A 25,909-nucleotide genomic window follows, 5' to 3' on the forward strand; every position below is an offset into this window, starting at 1 on the left:
AATACGACAAGGACACTAGAGGAGAAGGATATCCTAGCAAAAAAACCCTATGTGATCTATAACTTCAAAAAGCTCCAAACAGTATTTTCTTCTTCAACAGTGTCTAGCATTTTCCCACCTCAGGGCCTTTGCCCTTGCTGCTACCTCTGCCTAGGAAGGTATTAAGCCCAGATAAAGGCATGGTCCTGCTTCAAATCTTTACTTAATGTTATACAATCAGTGAGACCTTCCGTTTATGCTTCTCCCATAGCACTTATCATCATATGACACATAAAGTAGTTTATTTATACATATACTTCTTGTCTGTCTCCCCCATTGTAATTAAACTGCATAAGGGTAGGAATTTCATCTGTTTTATTCACTACTTTATCTCCAGTAAGAATTCAATAACTACCTGTCCAACGAATTAACATTAAAATGACACCCACAAAAGATAAACCAAGTTATAGCAGGATTGTGATGCGTAATTCCACGGGTCAACTCGACTGGCCACAGGGTGCCCAGATTAGACATTATTTCTGGGTGTGTCTGTGAGGGTGTTTCTGGATGAGATTAGCATTTGAATAGGTGGACTTTCGGTAGACTGCCCACCTCAATGTGGGTAGGCATCATCCAATCAGGATGATGGATCATCCTGAACATTGGGTCCTATTGAGGACCCAAACAGAATAAAAGAAAAAGCAGAAGAAGGAGGAATTCACCCCTTTTTTTCCTGCCCCGTTGATTGAGCTGGGACATTTCATCTCATCTTCTCTGGGATTTATACCATCGGGTCCCCTAGTTCTCAGGCCTTCCAACTCAGATTGAATTACACTACTGGCCTTCTTGGGTCTCCAGCTTATGGAGGGCAAATCATGGGACTTCCAAACCTCCATAATCACATGAGCCAATCCTCATAATAAATCTATACAGACACACACACACACACATTTTTAATTGGTTCTACTTCTCTGGAGAACCTTGACTAATACAAGGAACACGTAAGAAGAGTGGCAGAAAGGCCAACACTAAGCACAAGATGACGCTTATAAAAAAAATAGTAAAGAAAACAAATGAACTTTATAAACTATGTTGGGCAAAGAAAGAAGGAACACATGGAGAACACTATTGGGGAAGATAGTATCATATTAAAAAATGGAAAGAAAGCTCAACTATTCAACTTCTGTTTAGCTTCCATTTTCTCCAACAAAAGAATGGTCAAACAAGAAAGAGAGAAAACATAAAGCTAAAGTGAAAATGATGCTTTGAGAGGCTCAGACATAATAGTAGGTACTCTGCTGTGGTAGGTATGCTGCTTTAAATTAATGCAAGTCTTCAGATAAAGGAGAATTAGAACCCTAAAAGAACTTAAAGATAGGATTACAAAACCAATGCCAATAATCTTATGAAACAACGGAAAGGAGAGTTGCCTGAGGTCAGGAGACAAGCAATTGTTTCAACTTAAAAATATGAATGGATTTTATCAACTAATAAGCCTAAGGCTAATCTCTAGCAAAATTTTAGAACCGTTTCTGAACATCCAGAAAGTAAAACAGTAATTAGTAGAAACCAGCATAAATTTTAAAATATGTATGGTATCAAAGTGACCTACATTCCTTTCATGATAGTAATTATTAAGTGACCGGATATCAAAGAAGTGATTTACCTTAAATATAACAATATAACAAAGATATACTTCTGGATACTATGTGTAAGCTAGATGAGGGTAGTTAGGCACACACAATGGTTTCTGAAATGTCTGGGAATCAACCTTGACAGTTCTCATTCTATCACCCATCACATTCAACCCAATTCTAAGTCCTAGCAATTCTCTCAAATAGTTCTCAAATCCATACACTTCTGTCTACCCTCAAGGCCACCATCTGTAGTCTAAACAATTACCATCTCTTGCCTAACCACTGGAATGGATTCCTATTTGGTCTTTTAATTCCATATTTGCTCCCTTCTAATTCACTAACCATACTGCAGCCAAAGAGATGTCTTAAAACAGAAAATCTGACTGTTATATTCTTGCTTAAAATCTTTCAGTAGCCCCCTGCCTACCCCACCTCACTCCCTGGGGATTAAGTTCAATATCATTAAAATGGCCTACAAGACCCTGAATAGATAGGGTCTCTGCCTAATTTAGAGAGTCATGTACTTGCCACTCTCAACACTGATCACTATGCTCTAGTCAGAATGGCCTTCTCTGAGCTCCCAGGACTTAAACTCTTTTCTGCTTCTCAATCTAATTCCTGTGCCTGGAACACTTCCACCACAACCACCCTCCTCTCTACACCTTCTTCCTTCCTCTACAACTCAAGTTATAAATGTAATAATTATTTAAAGGATATCTGTTTAATGTCTGCCTCCCCTACTAGACTGTAAACTCTGAGGGAAGGACCACACCTGCCACGTTCACCCAGTATCTCCTGCCCAGCACAGTTAGGTCCCCTGCCAGCACATGACAGGTTCCTGTAATTGACTAATCCATACTACCAGGATCTGAGCATGACTCTCCTATAATGAATGCTGTTTCCAAGACCTGATCAAATATCAGAGTATAAAATCTGTAAAGAATATAAACCTGTGAGCAATATTTGTGGCAATGGATATAAGAATAAAAACTTCTATAAACTCAAAGTGGGGAAGGGTTGAAAAGTAATAGATGAAACAAGACAGGCCACATGTTGATAACTGCTGATGCTGGGTGACAGGCATGTAGGGCTCATTATACTATTTTCTCTGCTCTTATTTACACAATGTAATCCCAGTGTTCTCACGACTGGGAAAAATCTGAATTTTGCTAAAGAAAGACAGGAAGCTTATTAAATGCCAACCTTTCATTGAGATAAAAGATTCAGGAAAAGTACTTATGCGTCCTATTGACAGTTCTACTTAGGAAACTCCTTCCATACCACTTACACCTAGAATAGTATCTGACACTATAACAAAATCACAGAAATGGAAGCTTCAAGATACAGAGCTGAGTCTCAAAAGCTCATCTGTTTTAGTAATCTTTCTATGACACCACACTTATTTCTGTATAGTAGTCTATTACCTTCCACCTAAATCCTGCTTTAAAGGGACAGGGAGGGAGGGAGGGAGAGAGTAATGGAGAGGGAAAGAAAGGAAAGAGAAAGGAAGAGAGAAGGAAAGAAAAGAGGAGAGAGGGAAGAGAGAGAAATCACTGACAACAATTATTCTTCCAAGAAGTCCTTCTGAAACAAATGAGAATATCTAATCTTCAGAATTCAGGTATATGTGATTACTACTTTACGGTCCCTGAATTTGAGTCTTGTGAGCTATTAACACATTCATACTTATATGGAAACTCCAGCTTAGAGAGAAAAGTGGTCTGCCACGGCCAAACAGTAAGAGATCCAGCAAAGTAAAGATTAGGTCCAATGCTCCTTCTCAGACCAACAAACCTGCAGTCCAATACTTACTCTACTATATGCAACTGACAAACACAAAGCAATGCAGTTACAACCCAACTGTCTCTATCATACAAGCCTCCAAAGAGCTAGAACCATTGCATTCTTTATATCATGTATTGAAGTATTTTCAAAATCTTAGGACTTATTATAAAAGTCACCTTTCACTGATCACTATTTCCTCCTATAAACCAGTTTTAAGTTAAAATGGTACACAAACAATTGATTTCTCTAAAAATTACTTAGCTCAAAAAGATTAACCATAATTTAGAAACAATGTAAATTTTCAATATACTTAGCAGTCAAAACTTGCATTTATTTGAAAGTCTATGGAATTTATTTAATGCCATCTTTTCTTTTCTTTTTTAATATACTCAAAAAACCAAGGCTGAAAACTAAGTCATATATTCTGTTAAAAATATTTTTTTGGGATTTCCTCAAATCTCTAGATTATTAAAAAAAATAGCCTGACATTTAATAGAAAATAGCCTGCACATGTATTGACAACTGCCTCATAAATAACAAAAATGCTACTTTCTTTTTTTTTTTTGTGGTCATTAACTCTGTTTCACAGGGAGGCAAAATACTTTTATATCTAAAATGAAAACCCATAAAGAACACTGAAAGGCACAGTATGTCTTAAATGAGTTTTCTTGGTTTCAAAAGCTTTTCTTATTTCTCTTTCACAGAGATCTGAAACATTAAAATTAGCATTTGAAAGTATTCAAAAATTGTTTAAATCATGGCTGAGCTGTTGTGCTCTACAGGTGCAGTTCTATATGAAAGAAATTTACCATCTGCTATATCTCGATTTTGACCAATTTACAATTACACTAGCCAAAAGGTGAGATATCTTTGGCTTCACAAATAAATAAGACCTTCTTTTAGATGGAAAAATTCTTAAACATAAAATCCATTTCAATAAAGGAAAAAGAAAGGAATTTACTAGAAAGGAATAAAATAGTGATTCAGTCAACATTTATTTTGTCTACTCTATGCCTAAGACTAGACTAGGTGCTGGGGATATAAAAATGTGTAATACACTCCAACCAGGAGACACTTATATTCTGGCAGAATACATAAACCATAACTATACCAGACTGTGATAAAATATGAGAGCAAAAATGCATATAAATGGACAAGGAGCCATGACATCGAGAAAACACAAATAGTTCTGCCTCTGCTTGGCTGTAAGCTCCATGAAGACAGGGTCCATGTTTGTTCTGTCACTGCTGGATGCTCACTAGCTCCTAGCATAGTTTCAGGCACATGTTAGCTTTTCAATAAATATTTGTTGGCTAAGAAAATACAAGAGTAAAGGCTTCAGATAAAAGGTGGCAAGAGATATGAGCATTAAAACATAAGGAAGAGTTAGACAAAAAAGGAGGGAAAGGGCATTCTAGGCAGAAGGAACAAAATGAATTACCACACCCACCTTTCATCAATTTACCTTAATGTAGGTAACATTCAGACTTTTCCCTCCAAAATATATTTTCTACAACCTTTACCCAACTAAAGATTTCCTAAATGAATATTTTAATTTTTAAAAAGTAGAAAATAAACTATCAAGGTCTCCAGTATCCACATTTTGAGTGTGTAAGCTCAATCGTTACCAGTACGAACAAAATCAAGCATAACAGCTACAAAAATAATTTATAGCTAAAAAAATAAAAGGAATAAAACATATTTTAACCTCATACCATTTTCAGTCAGATTTAATGAAACTCAATTTTACATGTAATTCAATAAAACTTAATGAAGATAACTTCAAAAAGTCACATATCTAAGAAAGAATATGGGCTAAGACAAAAACAGGAAAAAAGGAATTTTATGCCAAAAATCAGCAATGAAGGCAGTTATTAGACTAAGTCTGATACATTAAGTTACAGCGAGTTCTGAATGTGTGACATTTTGAGTCATGCTTTAAGTCAATGATAAACATGAGCTGTTGGTTTGGTCAACCTTCTAGGGGCTGGCAAAGGTTTTCCAAAAGAGTCAGAGATGATAAATATTTTAGGCCGTGGACTACATGGTCTCCGTCACAACTATTTAATTCAGCTGTCACAGCACGAAAGTAAACATACACAACACATAAATGGTAGGGTTCTAATAAATCTTTATTTATAAAAACAGGTGGCTAGTCCATGACCATAGTTTGCCAACTCCTGTCCTAGAGTCTCAAAGTGACTTCTCAATAATTCTTTTTATCAAGACAGCTTCACTTCCTTTCAAATACTTTCACATAAACTATATTAGTGTTTCTTTAAAGCCTCTAAAGACACCTATAAAAGAACATAGCAGATATTCTCTTGTTTTACAGATAAAGAAACTGAAGCTCAAAGGGATGGAGTGAGTTGCCCTAAGGAGCTACTAGCAGAGCTGAGACTAAAAACCAGGCTTTTGTTTTTTCTACAACTCGTAACCGTCATCCTACATATCCAATCTTCCACTGCCCCAACTGAAACATTTCAACCATTTTTAGAATCTTCTGCTGAATCTGAGCTCTCTAGAGGAGACTCATCACATTCGAAACAGATTTCAAAAGCATCTACTTAAATGTTTGTTTACATTATTTATTTCAATTCGGAAGCTAATTTATTCTCTGACCCCTTCTCTCTCTGCAAGAGTCCAGTCTTCTTCCATTTAGGCTATCTTTTTATTCACAAGTCACCTAATAAGTCATTTCATCTTCAAATAACTAGCAAGAAAAAGAAAAAAGTACACCCTCTTAAGGTGCTGTAAACTCTTTTAACCATTTATAAGAATTTGCAGACTGAGCAATATAAATAAGGAGAAGGGCCTGGTGCCTGAGTTTGCAGAGCTTATCGTCCGTTTGAGAAATACCAGACATATAAATATGAAACTAAGGAGCAACTCTATGTAACTCAGGTCAAAGCTAAGAAACTCACAAGAAATGAGGAAATTTAATTTACAGTAAACATTTTCATAAAATATGTGCCTTCTGTGCTACTGAAGTTACAGATAATGCCCTGTACTTTGCATAGTGAAAGTTTAATTAATATTTTAAAAACTACAAACATCTCTTTGACATCATAATAATACAGTCTCAAAGATAAAACTGGATCATACTTTTTTAAAAATTATTTTGGGGGGTGGTAATGAGCTGCTTCTATTTTATTCTCGTTATTGCCACGAAAGAGCAGCTTATATTACACTAACTCCCTGTCCAAAAGCAACTATCAAAGATGGACAAAATAGAGGCAGTCCTTCCTTTGTGTAGCACTGCACGACTGGAAAAGGGACTATAAAGCTGTGCAAAGTGATTTTAATAATTAATGAGAAAGATTATAATTGTTCGAGATCTTTAAAAAATTGTCAAAACATTAAAAACTCTCTCTGTTGGTTACAAACGTATAGCAAAAGCAAAAAAGTAAGAAACACTAATATTATTTAGTACACTGTAATTTAAAACATTAGAAACACTGAGAAGGTGCTTTATTTCTTTGTAAAAAACTTAAGCATAGTTTAAATTGTGCTTGCTTTCCTAACATAAAACTACGAGCAAGCATCCTTCCTAAACCTTGGTGAATTGCCATACTCCTTTCTAAGTTTGGATCAACTTCCAAACATGTCATCATTTGCACTTTTGATGACATGAAATATCTCTGAGAGTTTCTTTAACGTCAAGTTTTTTCATCAGCAGTGCTTGTTCTGGGATAACTTCATCCCTTTTGTCAAAACCACCTTCCTCATTTATGTGGGAAAGTTCACCTCCACTAAGTACCTGTGGCCACATATCTAAAGTCTCTGAAATGGCAGTAGTGCCAACATTCCCATAGTCAGCTATTGCTTCTACAATTCCATTACATTCTATTCAAATTTCCCTTCCAGCATTATCACTTGTTTCTTTGCTACACTTTCTTCTTTCCTGGCCAATTATTTAGTTTTATAAAGTATTGTGCAGGCTTATCACTGGAGACAAGGAGGCAACACAACTACATGCTTTGCTGTCTGTGGGTGAACTAAGTAACAGACGTGTAATGATGATTCACTGACAGACACTGAAAAAAGTGACAGGACTGGGCACTGAACACGATGCATATCTGTTATTATATAATGATTCGTGGACCGAAGAGCTGGCAATAAAGTTTGTACTTAACGTAATTATTCAGTTAATATATGGTAGTAAATGAAATGTGAACCACATTGCTGGGGAACTGGTGTTATTAACCAAAGCATGTTAACTGAAATTAACTATTCCACAAAGATCATGACTAGGAGTAAAGGTACTTTCTCCAGAAGCTAAACACAGGAACTGATACTGTCATATGTTATGGGCAAAGCAATCATTCTAATGCTAGGGAATCCATGAAGAAAGGGATGTTGTAAGGGTACAATGTAAGAGGTGACTAAAGGTAGCTTCTTTGCAAAATTTTGTGTGTAGAGGTCGGAATTAAACTTGTATAACCAATCCTAACATATATAATTACTCACAGGATTATAGTTACTTCATACTTCATAAAGTGGTTTTCTGAAATTAAACATTGTTATACTTACCATTTTGTAATCCCATCCAGAGCTGCTTGTGATCTTTTTTCTGCATTTCATTGATTACTTGACTTTTGTGCTTTAAAGCATCAGCTTCTTTCACACAAGACATAAAATGAGCTTCAACTGCATCCTTAGATGGACAGTGCAGAAGGTCCTTTTCCGGAAAACTCTATCAAAGGAAGAAAAATACACATATAAAACAGGCACACACATTACAAAATTAGCTCTTAAAGAACTGTATCTCCCTCAGTTATCCAATATTTTTAGCAAACTGTCTTCTACCTTCCCAGTAAAGAGATTTCAGTCCAACTCCAAGTACTTTTTAAATTAAACTGAAAATCTTTAGCTATCTGGTATATTTTGTACTTTTTCCAAATAATCCTTATGTAATATGATATGTGATTACAACAACATGAAAAGATATGAAAGTAATAATTTTAAAAACAGCTTATGACTGACCATACTTAGTGTTGGTAAGAATGCAAAATAGAACTCTGTTGCACTGCTGGTGGGAATGTAAAATGGTACAACTGCTTTGGAAAACAATTTGGTAGTTTTTTAAAAAAGGTAAACATACACCTACCATCTGATCCAGTCATTCTACAACTAGGTAATTACCTAGGAGAAATAAAAGCATATGTCCACACAAAGATTTATACGTGAATACAAACAAAACTTTTTGGAAAATTAACAGCAGATGCCCTCCTACCAAAAGAATAGGCAGTTAACCACCTATGGCTATTTCCTAAAGTCTGCTTTTAGGTGCAAATAACCAGTCATACCTCCTGTTCTCCTAGAGTCTAATCTCAGAGATCTGCTGAATAAAAGGCGAGCCACTGTGTAATAACCCACTGGTCACAGCTGCCTGGAGCAGAAGACAACAGCTAAGACAATCAAATTGTCTCTCTAGGTACAAAGCGATTCCAGGTTCATGGTGCTCTTGAACTAGAAATTAATAAAGAACCAAGGTGGATGCTTTCAGACATATGCACACAAAGGCAAAGAATGTGAGAAAATATAAAAATTTTGTAAAAATGGAAAGTAAAAAGGAGAATGAGAACTAGAAAGGCCAAACTAAAGGTCAGGAGAGGATACGGGCAGCAGAGAGAGAGTCTCTGCCTTGATCGACTTTTCGATCAGCTGCATTTGCTTTGCTTAAGCTACATTGAGGGGATTTGTCCTGGTTTCCTGATGGGGGTAAAGAATTAAATGTACCTAATATCAATTGCTATATTCAAATGGATTAGCATTATGATGAGCATTTCTATATAAGAAAATTTTAACTTTGTTATACTTGATCTATAAATTTAGAATGGCTTTTTCAGATATTGCATACTTCCCTATGATGCTATCTGTCCACTTTGGTTATGAATGAGTGGCAGAAAATAAGAAAGTTAATATTCCAAAGAAAGTATTTTCATGTCATTTGAATGTATGACCTATTTAGACTTGAGTACTATTATAATTTCTTAAACTGTATGCCAGCTGATTAAAACAAAGAGGAGTTACGATTTTTCAAAACAGCGGTTTGAGAAGTCAGGGGAAAAAAATCCCACGACTTTTTAGTGTTGCTTCAACATAGGCTGCTAATCCCCTCAATGGCTTCTGTAACCAGAGAAGGTACTGAATTTCTGCTTTTCCCACACTTCCATCGCTTTGCAGGTTTCTAAGCTTAACCGATGTTAATACCTATACTTGACAGCTGACAATTACAAATAACTAGTCTTGATAGCAAATGAGAGGGTCCATCGAGAGAGTGCAGATATTTGCATATCTATGCTTCAACAGAGAATGCTCTACCTCTATCTAGAAGAGGTGAACTCTGTAGTGAAATGAACTCAAGGGAAACAGAAGAGGACATATCTGCTTAGACAGCCACAACAGCTGAATTAACTGTGACAACGAATAAAGTGACAGGTGTCCCAGCTAAGGCCCCCTCCGCTCCTACTCAGGAAATGCTCTCTTTCCATGATTAGCTTGGGGTGGGGGTGAGAAATCTTTTTTTAACAGCTTCGCAATCAAATTACGAACAGACTCTTGATTCATTACATTTCTAACCTCTTACATTAGCAGTTGTGCATAAGTGCATTTATTCAGTCTAAATTCTTGCAGATAAAGGCAGTGAGTTTTACATCATGCTTATTTGCTTTCATTAACCTTCCAAGTCTGAATGCCCAATAAACTAAATTCAATTTCACTTTTACAGAGGTGGTCCGAAAAATACTATTTACTAAGATATTACCTGTGTCCTTTAATTAAAATATTAATCCAGATGGTCTGGAATGTCCAGACACATTCGAGATAACCAAACAACACTGAACTAAGTGAAATAACAACAAAAAAAACCCCCTTCAATCTATTAATAATATTGGAAGCTCAACACCAAATGCAAAGGCAACACAAGCAAAAATAAACAAGTGGGACTACATCAAACTAAAAACCTTCTGCACAGCAAAGGAAACAATCAACAAAATGAAAAGGCAATCTACTGAATGGGAGCAAATATTTGCAAATCACATATCTGACAAGAGGTAAATATCCAAAATATGTAAAGAACTCATACAACTCAACAGCAAAAAAACAAACAATTCGATTAAAAAACAGGCAAAAGATCTGAATAGACATTTTTCCAAAGAAGACATATAGATGGCCAACAGGTACATGAAAAGATACTCAACATCACTAATCATCAAGGAAATGGAAATCAAAACCATTATCACTTCATGCCTGTCAGAATGGCTATTATTAAAAAGAGAAATAAGATGTGTTAGAGAAGACGTAGAGAAAAGGGAATCCTTTTGCATTGTTGGTGGGAATGTAAATTGGTGCAGCCACTAAGAAAAACAGTATGGAAGTTTCTCAAAATATTAAAAATAAAACTACCATATGATCCGGCAATTCCACTTCTCGGTGTTTATCCAAAGAAAACAAAAACACTAACTCAAAAGGACATATGCACCCCATATTCATTACAGCATTATTTACAATGGCCAAGACATATAAACAACCTAAGTGTCCATCGATGGATGAATGGGTAAAGAAGATGTTGTGTGTATATATACAATGGAATATTATTCAGTCATTAAAGAGAATGAAATCTTGCCATTTGTGAGAACAATTAAGCTCACAGATACAGAGAATAGATCAGTGGTTGCCAGAGGCAGGGGATGAGGAGGTAGATAAAATGGGTGAAGGGGGTCAAAAGGTACAAACTTCTAGTTATAAATAAGTCATGGGGATGTAATATACGCATGGTGACTATAGGTGTTAATACTGTATTGCATATTTGAAAGTTGCTAAGAGAGTAAATCTTAAAAGTTCTCATCACAAGAAAAAGAAATTTTGTAACTACATATGGTGACGGATGCTAACTAAACTTACTGTAGTGATCATTTTGCAATATATACAAATATCAAATCATTATGTTATACACCTGAAACTAATATAATGCTATACATCAATTGCAGTATTCTCCCTTATCCACAGGAGATATGTCCCAAGACCCCCAGTGGATGCCTGGATAGTATCAAACCCCACATATACTATGTTTTTTCCTATACATACCTATGATACAGTTTAGTTTATAAATTAGGCACCATAAGAGGTTAGCAACAGTAACTAATAATAAAATAGAACAATTATAACAATATACTGTAACAAAAGTTATGCTACTCAGAACAGTACGCAATTTAAAACTTATGAACTGTTTATTTCTGGATTCTTCCATTTAATATTTTCGGACCATGGCTGACTGTGGTAACTGAAACCACAGAAAGCAAACCATGGATAATGGCGGACTACCATGTATCTCAATAAAAAAAGCATTGCAACTTTATTAAAGAAAATAGGGTGAAACAAAAAACATTTTCCATATGATCCATAAAGACTCTAACATCCCATTAAAAATACAGGAGTTGCCAATACATACTGTTATAGACTCTATGTGTCCGCCAAATATTGACATGTTGAAGCCCTAACCCTCAGTTTGGCTATATTTGGAGATGGGGCCTCTAAGGAAGCAATTAAGGTTAAATGAGGTCACAAAAGTAGAGCCCTGATCCAATAGGATTAGTGTCCTTATAAGAAAAGACAGCAAAGGGCTCACTCTCTCTCTGTCCCCACACACAAGGAAAGGCCACGGTGAAAAGGCAACCAGAAAGAGAGGCTCACCAGAAACCAAACCCTGCCAGACCTTGATCTTGGACTTTCCAGCCTTCTGAACTGTGAGAAAATTAATTTCCTGGCATTTTGTTATGGCAGTCCAAGTAGACTAACACACATAGCAATGCCATTTTATTTTATAGTTGAGTTGCCTCTGATAGTAGACTCACCATTCTGACAGGGAAAATATGAGGCCACAGTTTAAAGGCTTACTTTCATAAAATCTAAAAATGTTCTTTCCAAGATCATTTTGGTGTGTGTGCATGTGGGGATGGAAAGGGAGGGAATTTTTCAAGTATTTCTTGCAAAGCATCATTTTCAGGATGAAAAAAGAGTATACCATAAAAAAGATACTAACAGACATTAACTCAATCAATGCTAAAATCAGCATGGAAATTTTTTAAACTTTTTTGATTTTCTTAAATCTAAGTTTACCACAATCCAATCTACAAACTTAGCTGCAACCAATCATCTCCCTCCCTCCTGGTACAATCTCCCATCCTGTTTGCTAGATCTCATTTTTTGGATCTTTGAAACCCAGCTCAATTAATTATTCCCCTCTCTTTCTGTAACATTATCTTAAGGCATCTTCTATCTAATTAACAATTCCCATTAGTTGTTCTTAAAAATAAAACAACCACACAAGGAAAAACAAAAAAACCTTTCCTTCAATCTCAACTTCCCTCTGGCTAGAGCCCTTTCTCTCTTCTCCCCTTCAGAGTCAACCTTCGAGCTCACCAGCCTGGCCTTCAGCTCTTATCATCCATACAATCTGTCTGCCACCCTCACCACTCCACTGAACCTGCCTTCTTCAAGGTCAATGATACCTTTCAGTTCTTAATTGTTGTAAGCCCTCACCAAACATCTAACCTTTGACTATCTTCCTTGAAGCAGTCATCCTCGAGTCTGTGTTACCATACTTCTCATTTTCCTCTTACCTTTTCTGAATCTCATTTGCAAGAGCCTATTCCTGAGCCATTCCTTAAATGTTGGTATTTTTCAAGTTTCTGGCCTAGGACCTCTTTGCTTTTTTCATTCCATATACTCACCTTAAATAAGCTTACCTACATTCATAACATGTGTGGACTAATGACTCTCAGTATCTGTCTCCAGCCAAGATCCTTCTCATGACCTTAGGATCCACACATCCATTAAATCTAGTAGATATGCCTGGTAGGCATATGAAACTCAACAAATCCAAAAGTAAACAAATGATTTCCCCTCCACCCCTGACTCCTCCTTCTCCCCATCTCCCACATCCAATCAAGTTCTGTTCAGTCTACATCCTACATAGACCTGAATCCATTCACTTTTAACATTTCCAGCGTCACTTTCCTAGTACAAACTAACAATTATCTGACATTTCTGAGAAACCTTGTACCTGGGTCCCATGCCCAAAGTCTTATCCATTTAATGCATTTTTCACATTTGGAGTCACAGTGATCTTCTTAAAATGTAAATCTGATCTTCTCACTCAGCTGTTCTGTTGTAGTTTTAGCATAAAATCAAGTTTCTTCTAAAGCCTTCAAGATTTCAAATGACATTTCTCTGCTAACCTCTCCAGCATAATCTCTCACTCCCACTTTACATACTCCATTCTCTTTCCCTTTTCCCACACACACATTCTCTGCTCCAGTGATCTTAAATATCTGTCATGTGCTCAAACATGCTTTCAGTCATACTCTCTCATTTCTGTGCTTTGCACAAACTATTTCCTCTGCCTGGAACACTCTCACTCCCTGCCTATCACTTGACCGCTTAGATGCCTACCCCCAAAAAATCCCCTGCAATCATCAGGTTCAGTTTCAACATCACACCCTCCAGGAAACTTCTCTTACTCTCCCAGTCTAGGCTAAGTTCACAAAGTCCATACACTTGACTCTATAACATTTATATTCTTATGTCACACTACTCTTAAAGCTCCATAAGGCAGAGACCATGACTGTTCTCACCTCTCTGTCCCCTCTCAATAAACTTTTTAAAATAAATCAACTTTATTGGGATATGATTCATGTATAGTGACATGCAGAACTTTTAAGTGTATAGTTAGGTGAATTTTGACACTGCATAACTGTCAACCCAAACAAGATATCGAATATTACCATCACTCTCAAAAAGTTCTTGTGCCCTTTGCAATCAGTTCCTTCATTTTGACCCTAGCTAATCACTGATCTGCCTTACAAGACTAGTTTGGCCTGTAATACAGTTGCATAAACAGAATTATACAATAAACAGTATTGTGTAACTAGCATCCTTCACTTAGCATAATGCTTTTGAGATATGTTACTGCCTGTATCAGCATTTAGTTCCTTTGTTGCTGAGTAGTATACTGCAGAATGAATTCACCACAATCTGTGAATCCAAAAGCCTGTTAGTAGACATTAAGATTGTATCCAAATATTGGTTATTATTAAGAAAGCTGCTATGAACATTAGTGTATAAGTATTTTGTGAACATATGCTTTCATTTTTCTTGGGTATATAGCTTAAAACAGAAATGCTGGGTCATAGATCAAGTTCATGTTTAACCTTATTTAAAAACTGCTAAATTGTTCTCCAAGGTGACTGTAATTGTACACTCCCACCAGCAATGTATGAGAGTTCTGGTTACTCGTTGTCCTCAAACTTGGTACTGTCAGTCTTAATTTTAGTCATTTTAGTGAGTGTGAAGCGCTATCTCATTGTGGTTTTAACATACATTTCCCTGATGACTAAAGACATGGAGTACCTTTTTATGTCTTAATTGGTTATTCACATATCAACACACACCCCCATATATAAACCGTCTATTCAAGTCTTTTGGGTTTGTTCCAAAGCAAATGATATATTAAGGGAACAATCTGAGCAAAGAGAATTTCATGTTTACTTATGTAAATATTGTCCACAAGAAATACTAAGTGAACACAGAAAACGGCACTCAGTTAAACTGAACTGCAAGGGAATACACAAAACACATATACCTCAAAACTGGACCCAGTACCTCAATTCACATTAAGCTACACTCACCCTTATCCGATGTTACAATTTTGTCTCATTTCAGGTAACCTTCCTTCCATCACATTACAATAACCGACAAGCTGTAAATCCTTCTGATGGTCATTTCTATAACCAAATTTCCGGTCTTTTTTCAATGTAAAGTGCCATATTTATTGTGGTATTTATGTATTTCTTAACCATTTAACATGTAAGACTGTGCTTTTATTAGGTTCCCATCTTTTTTGTCACTAATGAAGTTTTTGGGTTTTGTGCCCCTAACCCATTTTCCCCCTAAGTCCTGTGATTTTTAACACCTCATGGAGCTTTTTAGGAATACATATTTTGTAGTAGAGCAAAACTACTCTTGTAGAAGTGGTGGGAGCAGACATCTTTGCCTTTTTCCTGATCTTAGAGTGAAACATTCAATAAACCACCATTTAGCATGATTTTAGCTGTAGCCTTTCATATTTACTCTTTGTCATATTGAGGAAATTCCCTTCTATTCCTAAGCTTGCTAAGTGTTTTGATGATAAATGGCTAGTGAATTTTGTCAAAAGCTTTTTCTGCATCTATTTATCTCACAGTATGATTTTTCCACTTTTTTATGTTGATGTGCTGAATTACATTGATTCATTGATATTTCAAAGTTGAATCATCCTTGTATTTCTGAGATAATCTCAATGCAATCATGGTATACTGTCCTTTATATATATAGCTGGGTTCTATTTGCTAGTATCTTCTTGAGAGTATTTGCATCTATATTCATGAGGGATATTGGTCTGCAATTTTCTTTTAATATCTGCATATCAGAATTATTCAGGCTTATAAAACAAATTTGGAAGTATTCTCTCATTTTCTAGAAAAAGTCTTTAAAAATTGATAGTATTTATTCCTTTAATATTTGATAGAATTCACCAAAAGAAACTACCTAGGCAAGGAATTTTACTTTGTCAGTTTTTTAAAATTACAAATCCAACTTCTTCAAACACTAACGGGCTATTCATTATTCATATCTGCTACTTCTTGTGTCAGTTTTGGTAAATTTTATTTTCATTGAATTTGTCAAATTTGCTGGCATGAAGTTGTTCATAGTATTTCCTACTGTCCTTTTAATGGCTATAGGATCTACAGTAATATCCCATTTCCCATTCCAGATATCAGTAAACTGTTTTTTCCTATTACAGAAAGTTTTAAATTCCCTCTAAGTACTGCTTTGGGTGAATTCCACAAACTTCAATATGTTGTGTTTCCATTATCATTTAGTATGAGATATTTTTAAATTTCCCTTGTGACTTCTTCTTTGACTCATATCTACCTGAAGATTTACTGGCCCCATCCTTTAGACAATTTTGGTCATATATTTTACTTATACAGACATTATTAACCCTTCCTTAAAATTATATTATTCTTGCCTTAAAGAGTCATTTCTCTTTTAAAGAAATTAAAAGAGGTAATCTTTTATATTTACTATTTCTGGTGCTCTTCATTCCTGCCTGTAGCTTCTTTCAGTGCTTTAAGATGTCATTTCGGGGCTGGCCCCGTGGCCGAGTGGTTAAGTTCGCGCGCTCCGCTGCAGGCGGCCCAGTGTTTCGTTGGTTCGAATCCTGGGCGCGGACATGGCACTGCTCATCAGACCACGCTGAGGCAGCGTCCCACATGCCACAACTAGAAGGATCCACAACGAAGAATATACAACTATGTACTGGGGGGCTTTGGGGAGAAAAAGGAAAAAATAAAATCTTTAAAAAAAAAAAAAAAAAAGAAAAAAAAAAAGATCCACAACTTAATCAGATCTGCAAACAACTTAAAAAAAAAAAAAAAAAAGATGTCATTTCATCATCTTCTGATCTCCACTGTTTGAAAAGGAGCCAGTCATCATTCACCTCACTGTTCTCTTTTATGTCATGTGTCATTTTTCTGTGGCTGCTTTCAAGATTTTCTAATTATAACTAGTTTTCAGCAATTTTATTAGAATGTGCCTAAGTGTGGTTTTCTATATATTTCTTTGCTTGGGGTTTGCTGAGCTTCTCTGACACAGAGTTTGATGTTTTCTCCTCTAAATTTGGAAAATTATTAATCATTATTTCTTTAACTGAGATATAATTCATATACAATTCACTTAAAAGTCACCATTTTAAACAGTACAATTCAATGGTATTTAGTATATTCACAAGGTTGTGCAGCCAACACTATCTTAATTATGTAATATTTTCATCACTCCAGAAAGAAATCTTGTTACCCATAAGCAGTTGCTCCCCATTCTACCCTCCCTCTAGCCCTTTAAAACCACTAATCAACTTTGTCTCTATGAATTTGCATATTCTGAACATTTCATATAAATGAATCATACAGTATGCAGCCTTCTGCATCCACCTTCTTTCATTCAGCATAATATTTCAAGGTTCTTCTATGTTGCAGCATGTATCAGTACTTCATTCCTTTTCAAGGCCAAATTATATTCCATTGTATGGATATACATTGTTTATCCATTCGTTAGCTGATGAGCATTTGCACTGCTTCCATTTTTTGGCTATTATGACTAATGCTGCTATGTACAGGTTTTTGGGTGAACATACGTTTTCAATTCTCTTGGGTATATAACTACAGGTGGAATTGGTGGGTCATATGACAAGTCTACGTTTCATCATTTGAGGAACTGCCAGACTACTCTCCAAAGTGGCTGCATCATTTTACATTCCCAATAGTAACATTTAACATATGAGAACACCAATCAGTCCACACACTCTCCAACATCTGCTACTATCCAACTTTTTGATTATAGCTATCTTAGTGAGCATGAAGGAGTAAATCACTGGGGTCTTTCTTCCCATTTCCCTCATGACTAACTATGCTGAGCATCTTTTCATATGCTTACTTGGCCATCTATATATCTTCTTTGGAGAAATATCTACTCAAATCCTTTGCCCATTTTTAGTTCGGTTATTTACCTTTTTATTATTGAGTTCTAAGAGTTTTAAAAAATATATTCTGGATACTAGACCCTTAGTAGACATATGATTTTGCAAATATTTTCTCCTATTCCATGGGTTGTCTTTTCATTTCCTTTGAACAATGAAAGTTTTTCATTTTGATCAAGTCCAATTTATCTATTTTTTTCTTTGGTGGCTTGTGCTTTATGTGTCATACCTAAGAAATCACTGCCTAACCCAAGGTCACAAAATTTACTCCTTTTTTATTCTTAGAAAAAAATTATAATTTCAGCTCTTACATTTAGGTCTTTGATCCATTCCTACTTATGTTTTACAGGGGTCAATTTTACTCTTTTCCATGCGGGTATCCAGTTGTCCACCACCACCTGCTGAAAAACTATACTTTCCCTCACTCAATTGTCTTGGCACCCACATGGAAAATCAATTGTCCATAAATACATGTATTTATATCTGGACTCTCACTTCCAGTCCATTGATCTGTATGTCTATCCTTATGCCGGTACCACACAATTTTAGTTACTGTAGCTTTGAAGGCAAGAAATGTGAGTCTAACCAGTACTTCTTAAAAATATTTATTTCTGACCCATTCCTTCTTTCCTCTCCTTCTAGGACTCCATTTACATGTATGTTAGACCGCTTGATATTATTCTAGAGGTCACTGGAACTCTGTCCTCCCCCTACCCCCAATTTTCTTCTCTCAGTTCTTCACAGTGGATGATTTTTATGGATCTGTCGTCAAGCCCACAGAACCATTCTTGTGCCATCTTCAATTTACTGTTAAGCCCATGCAGTGAATCTTTCATTTCAGATATTGTTCTTTTCAATTCTAGAATTTTGTGATCTTACTTTAAGTCACGAGAGTTAAGTCATTAGGATTTTTAATAATTGCTTTAATTCATTTTTTGGCTAATTCCAAATGTGTGTTATCTCAGGGTCAGTTTCTACCAGCAGCATTTTTTTCCCCTTGATATGGTGAAAGTTTCCTGCTTACTTATATGTCTAGTAACAACTGATTGTATTCCAGACATTGTGAATACAGTTTAAGTAAAGATACCGCTTTTCTTGTTGAGTTTTGTTCTGCATGGTGCCTTTCCTTGATCCTAAAAAGGCTTAATTTTAGGCTGTAATGGGGCAGATCCAGAATAATCCTTACTCTATAAAAGGAGTTGGCAAACTTTCTCTGTAAAGGACTAGAGGGTAAATATATTATTAGACTTGTGTGCCATACAACGGCAAGTGCTCAACTCTGCTGTGGTGGCCCAAAAGTAATACATAAAGCTTTTAGCATGGATGGCTACATTTCAATACAACTTTATTTATGATCACTAGAATTTATATTCCACATAATTTTTACGTCGCAAAATATTCTTCTGATTTTTTTTCAGCCACTAAAAAATATAAAAACCATCCTTAGATCACAGGTCATAGAAAAACAATGAGTGGACCAGATCTGGCACACAGGCCATAATATGCCAACCCTGCTGAGGTAGGATTCTTACTCCTCCTATAGCACGGCCTTTCTGGTCTCAGAAAAATGCCCAGTATATTAACTAGATCTCTCTCTGCACTCTGGATGGGCTGGAATCCAAACTTCCAGGCTTCATGGGACTTTTCCCACTCTTAACCCCCCTAAAATGCACTCTCTAGTACGCCTTGAGGAATATCACCTATGCGTGCAGCCTAGCCCTCAAGCCAAGTATCCTTGTGGAACTCACATTTATACTTCCAGTCTCTCCTCGCCAATACCCAGTCTAGCAAGTTCCAGCTGCTTCAGCAACCCAGAACTCCAGTACTTGCATCCTCAGCTCAGTAGAACTTCTTTGCTCTGCTTTGCCATATTCAGGAAATTGCCCTGAAGCAGAGATGGGCTGAATGTGTGGCTCACCTTGTTCATTCTCTTTCTCTCTAATGTCCAGTGCCTCACAACACCTCTACTTCCTATATTTTGTCCAGTTTTATAGCTGTTTATGACTGAAGAAAAAATCCAGTGCAGTTACTCTGTCACAGCTGAAAGCAGATGTTAACCTCAATGAATATTTGATAAATAAATTAATGACTGAACAAATTATATTTCATAAAGTTTTAAGTACACATGATCTTCTATCATCTCCACTTCCTCATGTTCACAACCTTCTGTAACCTCTTCCCCATGGAGTGTGCACAGGACCTTGGTTTGTATTTAACCAGAAGAATGTGGCAAAAGTTATGGGATGGTACTCCCATGATTAAGTCACGTTATATGGAACTGCAGTCTTGCTAACAGACTAGCACTAGAGAGTCTTTTTTGTTGACTCAATGAAGAAAGCTGCTATAATGGGGAAGTCCACATGGCAAGGAACTTCAAGCAGCCTATAGGTGCTGAGTGAGGCCTCTAGATGACAGCCAATAAGATAGGGCCTACAGTCCTAAAATCACAAAGAAACGAATTCTGCCAGCAACCTGAGTGGGCTTAGAAGCAGATTCTTAAGTTTCTAGGTAAGATTGCAGTCCAGCCAACACCTTGACTGCAGCCTTGTGAGACCCTAGGGAGAAGATCCAGATAAGCCTGACCCACAGAAACTGAGAAACAATAAATGTGTTGTTTTCAGCTGCTACATACGTGGTGATCTGTCACAAGGCAATGGATAACTAATATAACGTGCTATTGATAGATACTACAAAATAGCCATCAATATTAAGAGCTGGGAAGTATAGGCAGTAGAAGCATGGGAGAGACCATGAAGTGCACTCAAGAACAAGGAAAGCTACCTCAGACCTAAGTCATCAACACACAGTGGAAGAAGCAGAGATACGGTCAATTATCTCAGGGAGACATAGTGGCTCTTGGCCTAGCAAGAAACAACGTGTCCATCAGAAAAGGTGAGTGGTCTTAAGTATACAAGTAGACTTAAAGAACAGTCAGGACCAGTGGCAGGGTGTTTTTAAGCACCACAGGAAGGACTGAGTACCTTGGTCTCTAACTGTGTCTAGCCACAATTATTCAGCAGTGCTTTGCACAGAGGCACTTACCTTAATGCTGACCCTATTTTGCCTAGCAAATGTGAGTTCTTACCCCTAATAATGACTGTCAAAATTCAAATTTCTGCTCTTATCAAAACCAAAATACACCAATTTAGCAACATGTTATCAGGAGAGAAAGAAAGAAAAGCAGCAAGTTATTGTTCGTTTTGTTTACTCTATTAAACTTTATTTAGCATATGCAATAGAACTAAGCATTTTAAAGAGCCTGCCACCCTCACTTGATATTACTAAATTTTCAGATCACACTAACTTCCCTTTTAAAACATTCCACACACTTTAAGCAATCTTTTGATTACAATGCAGCTTTGCAAGCGGCATGCTGATGAAAATAATGGAAAAAAATCAGAGGAAAAAACGACAGAGACAGAGAAATAAAGCAAAGGTAGCAAAATGTTAATAGCTGCCAAATCCAGGTGAAAGGAATGAGTGTTTACTGGACACAACTCCCAACTTTTCTCACATAGGTTTAAATTTTTCAAAATAAAAAAATGAGGAAAGAGAAATAAGATAATTTTCTCAGTAGGCTAATCAAGTTTAGGAATCAAAAATGTCCCTGAAGCTAATTAGAAAAGCCTGAAGAAGATACCATTTTTACTCCTGTTTTGGTAAAGAGAGAAAGAAAGCAAAGCCAATGTTCAAATCTACACGTTTACAATCACATAATATTTCTCTCTCAGCATTCAACAAATATATAAAATTCCTACAAAAACATTTATTTTCTGAATCATCCTTACCTCCTTCTGGTTCTGTACACAATATTATGAACTTTTAAATCTGCAGTGTTCTCTAAACTCTTGTTATTCAGCATGTCGTCTGGTGGACAACAGCATCCCATTACCTATAAACTTGTTAAAAATGCAGAACCTCTGCCCTCAAGCCAAACCTACAGAATCAGATTAAAGCTTGAAAAGCACTGCTCTAGACATTAAAATTCATTTACTATAAACAGAAATCTACTCAAATACCAAGCATCAAAGTCAGTTAAAAATTAGAGAAAATACGTCCATTTGAAAATTTTTAACAGGTTTCCCCCCACCAAGAATTCAGTCTAAACTACAAACTGACCCAAAAGTGTTTGGGGGGTGTGTGGCTGGGGGGTGTCTTGGAGACTTCAGTATTGCACAAAATTTAATCAAAACAATTAATATCTTTTAAAACAATCCTAAAAGAAATAAATTCCAAGCAGTGTGGTTAAAACACAAACATCATTTGACATACTCAATACAACAACACAAAAGATAAACACTGACACATCAACTGACATAAAGTTGCTACTCAATAAATTCAATCTCTGCTGATGATAAACTGTTTTCTAGAAACTTAAAAAAAACCCTGCTTCCTCACTCTAAAAGCATTGCTTTTGTACCTGCAATTTTAACGCTTACTCAGTTCCATTATAATCAAGCAAAAGTCATAAGGTAGTACAACAGAGGTGGGCCTACATCGATCAGCGTGGAGACGACCTTTGACGTAAGCAAGGTCTTAATATAACCCTAACTAAAGGGAATTTAGTATATAGAAAGAAATCTAGGGGCTGGCTCTGTGGCCCAGTGGTTAAGTTCGCGCGCTCCGCTGCGGCGGCCCAGGGTTCGGATCCTGGGCAAGGACATGGCACCGCTCATCAGGCCACGTTGAGGTGGCATCCCACATCCCACAACTAGAACGACCTGCAACTAAGATATACAACTATGTATGGGGGGTTGGGACGATAAAGCAGGAAAAAAAAAAAAAAAGAAGATTGGCAACAGTTGTTAGCTCAGGTGCCAATCTTTAACCAAAGAAAAAAAGAAAGAAAGAAATCCAGGCAATAATTTTCCTCCAATATGGGCCAGGGTCAGAAAGAGTAGGCGCGCTGGATAGAAACACATTGGTAACCTGAACAAATTTAAATTTAAACACCCTCTATAATTTCCTTATTAGCTCTAAGATTCTGTTTTCTATTTGATTTCTCTGACAAACTTTCCATCTGGGAAAAAATGTATGACCTACTAAGGACTCCAACGAGAAATCCAGTTAAAAACAACAAGAATAAACCCATTACATGTTAAAGTAAAAATCATATTTTCATGAAAAATAACTATTTTCCAGAACAACAACAAAAATTTAGGAGGAAGATGGGCATTGTTTTAGTTATGTAAATGTCTTTAATGTCTGGCTTAATAGAAAATAGATGGATTATCTTATTTGCTTCTACATTCAATATTCTACAATGTTTTGGTTAAAATACATAAATATCCAGGCTTACAAAAATACGTAGTTGGAAAAAGTAGTAGTAGCTTAATAGCCTTTTCAGATTTCTGGATATTCTTCTTTGATACTATACCAAATTCCGTAAGTACAGTTTATTATAACATTAATGTGAAATCTGAAACCATATCAATGAACATTTCATACTCTTACAGGAAAATTCCTGATTCTAACCTTGCACTTTGGATGGATCTTTTACACATGCATGACTTTGCAACCTCACGCACTGGTCATGTGGAAAATATTTGTTTACTGAGTTAATGTAGGTTTTCCCCAAATGTTAACACATTTCATTATATAAAATTTCTTAAGAATCAGATTTCTTAACATGATCACCAATCTCATCAGAAAATTCTTTAAGAATAAGAAAGCTGTCAAGCTCATGGTGACAGATATGTGTTTTCCAAAATTCTAATTTTCCCTTAAAAGTTCAAATTTTATCATTGGCAACAAATACCGTCAGTTGTTTTCCTTATAATGAGAGGCTCACTTTGTTTATTTTCAAGAAACTGTCTGACAAATACCCAAGTCTAAACAACCGCAGTTTGCCTGTCAGTCACTCTTTCAAATAAAAGATGTTGTGTCATGAAAAAGTGACTCATTCAGGTTGCAACTCAAACAAAGGCACAAGAGCTTTTCCTTAAGAGAACTATCATATTTGGCATACAGTAAAAGTGTTTTATGTGTACTTTCAATTTCATCACATGGGAGACTAAAAAGACATGTACTTAAGAGTCAAGGTTAATAATAATTAATAATTAGTACTGTTTCATCCAGAAGAGCCTTAGTGAAACTGGTATTCCTTTTACCGCAAGCACGTGGCAGTGAAGAATATAAGGATCACTAGCACAGTTTGATGTACTGCCTTGCTTTGTGCTAAGGTGCCAAAAGTTTTACCCATCATCACTTTTGCAGATCAGTACAAAGGTAAACATAGTGGAAAGGGGAAATAGCATCTTAATATTATTATAGAAATAGATTTGACCTCATGGATCCCTTAAAAGGATTTCGGGAATCCCCATGGTTCCACAGACCACTTTGAAAACCATTACACTATACCAATCATAACAGATTGTAAGCCTTTCCTATCATTATTACAATCTATCAACTCATTCAATCAATAATTACAGAAGGCTTAGTATGTAGTGCCTGCTAGGTACCATAAAGTCTCTGAGTGTCTCTGTGTTATTCACTCATGTAACCGAGCCCCTAGAACAGTGCCTGGCTGGCACATAGCAGGCTCTCAATATTCGTTGTATGAATAAATAAATGGGTAACTATGATATATTTCAACCTAGATTTCAAAATCTTTTAGAGTGCATTACACACACACCCACACACACAAGTAATCTAATTATTGGAAGTATTTTTCAACATGACAGGAAACACTTGTTAGGCAATATGGAACCTCTACCCTTACTACGCTTGGAGTAGTTTTACCGTCATACCATTCTAAACTTAAATTATTATATGTACAGACAGTCCTTGCTTTGCATGGGAACTGAAACTCACGCATATTAGAACCATATCCTCACTCTGTATGGTTCTGTGGTAACTAAAATCTGTGGTAACGTGGTACTCTGCAAAGCACATTAGTGCAAATGATAGGGAAATAAACACCAATGACCCACATACTCTATTTCAGTAAAATAGGAAGGACAGCATCTTAGGAAGAATGGGTGAGCAGCCTTTGGGCAGTGACGGTGAAAGAGTGTCCCTTATGGGAAAGCAAATCAGACACCTAAGTGACTTTTCAAACTGTTAACATACCTCCCTCCCACTACCCACCATGATTTGAGAACTACTGCCTAGTGATCAACTAATAAATGTGTTTCGATCCTTCAGTGGTATTTGAGAATTGCTTGGGGGTTGGAGGATGGAGAATCAAGTTGGTTAGGGGGAAAGAGGGATCAGTAACTTTGGAAAATATGGAGACAAAATTAGATTACAATAAATCTAGCCTGGCTTTTAAAACTACAGGAATTAATATTTCCTGAACTTCTATCTCCTAATCCTTTTCTGAATTCAATCAAAATAGCCTTAGACTTATGAAGCAGTATTAGACTACCCCCTCCCCACTCCCACATCCACATCTACAGTTAGGATTTTGCTCTTCCTATTTGAGATTTTTTTTTACATCATTATAAATATCCAAAAATATTATAAATTATAAACATAGTGTATTCAGTTCCAACAAAAAATAAGCATTTATACATGAAATGTTTTAATGGTTCTGCCAAGGGTTAGGAAGAAATTGGAAGGTATTTTACAGACAAACACTAATGGAAGCTTAGCAATTAAAAAGTATCATGGGAAAAGCAATAAACAACTTCACTTTAAAAAAAATTCTACTCTAAGTCTACTCACTAAGTACCACAAGTGGGACAAATGGGAAATGCTATTTAAACTATACCTTAAAATGTACTGTGATGTTCCAAGGAAGAGCTGAACTTGATGCAAGAAGATCAAATAGCAAACCAATTGGATAATGCCTAAAAATGAAAGATATGTTTTAAGAAAAGAAAGAATAAATATTTAAAGTTATAACTACAACTCCAAAATAAATTTGTAGCACATGTTTTAACATCAAATATCAGGGGTCTTTAACTACAAATCACAGGAGGGT

The 25,909-nt window shown here is 36.2% G+C and overlaps 1 protein-coding gene across 16 annotated transcripts in view; it reads right to left on the reverse strand.

Moving 5' to 3' along the window:
• Window positions 1-25,909, reverse strand: part of ATG5 (autophagy related 5) — a 122,107-nt gene that overhangs the window by 70,231 nt on the left and 25,967 nt on the right. For 14 of the 16 annotated variants that reach the window (XM_070556770.1, XM_008516858.2, XM_070556779.1 and 11 more), the window contains 2 exons: window positions 25,697-25,775; window positions 7,935-8,097 (listed from right to left, as the gene is read on the reverse strand). In XM_070556770.1, coding sequence (XP_070412871.1) covers window positions 7,935-8,097; window positions 25,697-25,775 — 242 coding nt within the window. The remainder of the gene's footprint in view (window positions 1-7,934; window positions 8,098-25,696; window positions 25,776-25,909) is intronic. The other 2 variants (XM_070556778.1, XM_070556777.1) reach the window with 1 other exon arrangement.

This window comes from Equus przewalskii, chromosome 9, assembly GCF_037783145.1.
Source record: "Equus przewalskii isolate Varuska chromosome 9, EquPr2, whole genome shotgun sequence".
In the NCBI taxonomy this organism is placed as follows: domain Eukaryota; kingdom Metazoa; phylum Chordata; class Mammalia; order Perissodactyla; family Equidae; genus Equus; species Equus przewalskii.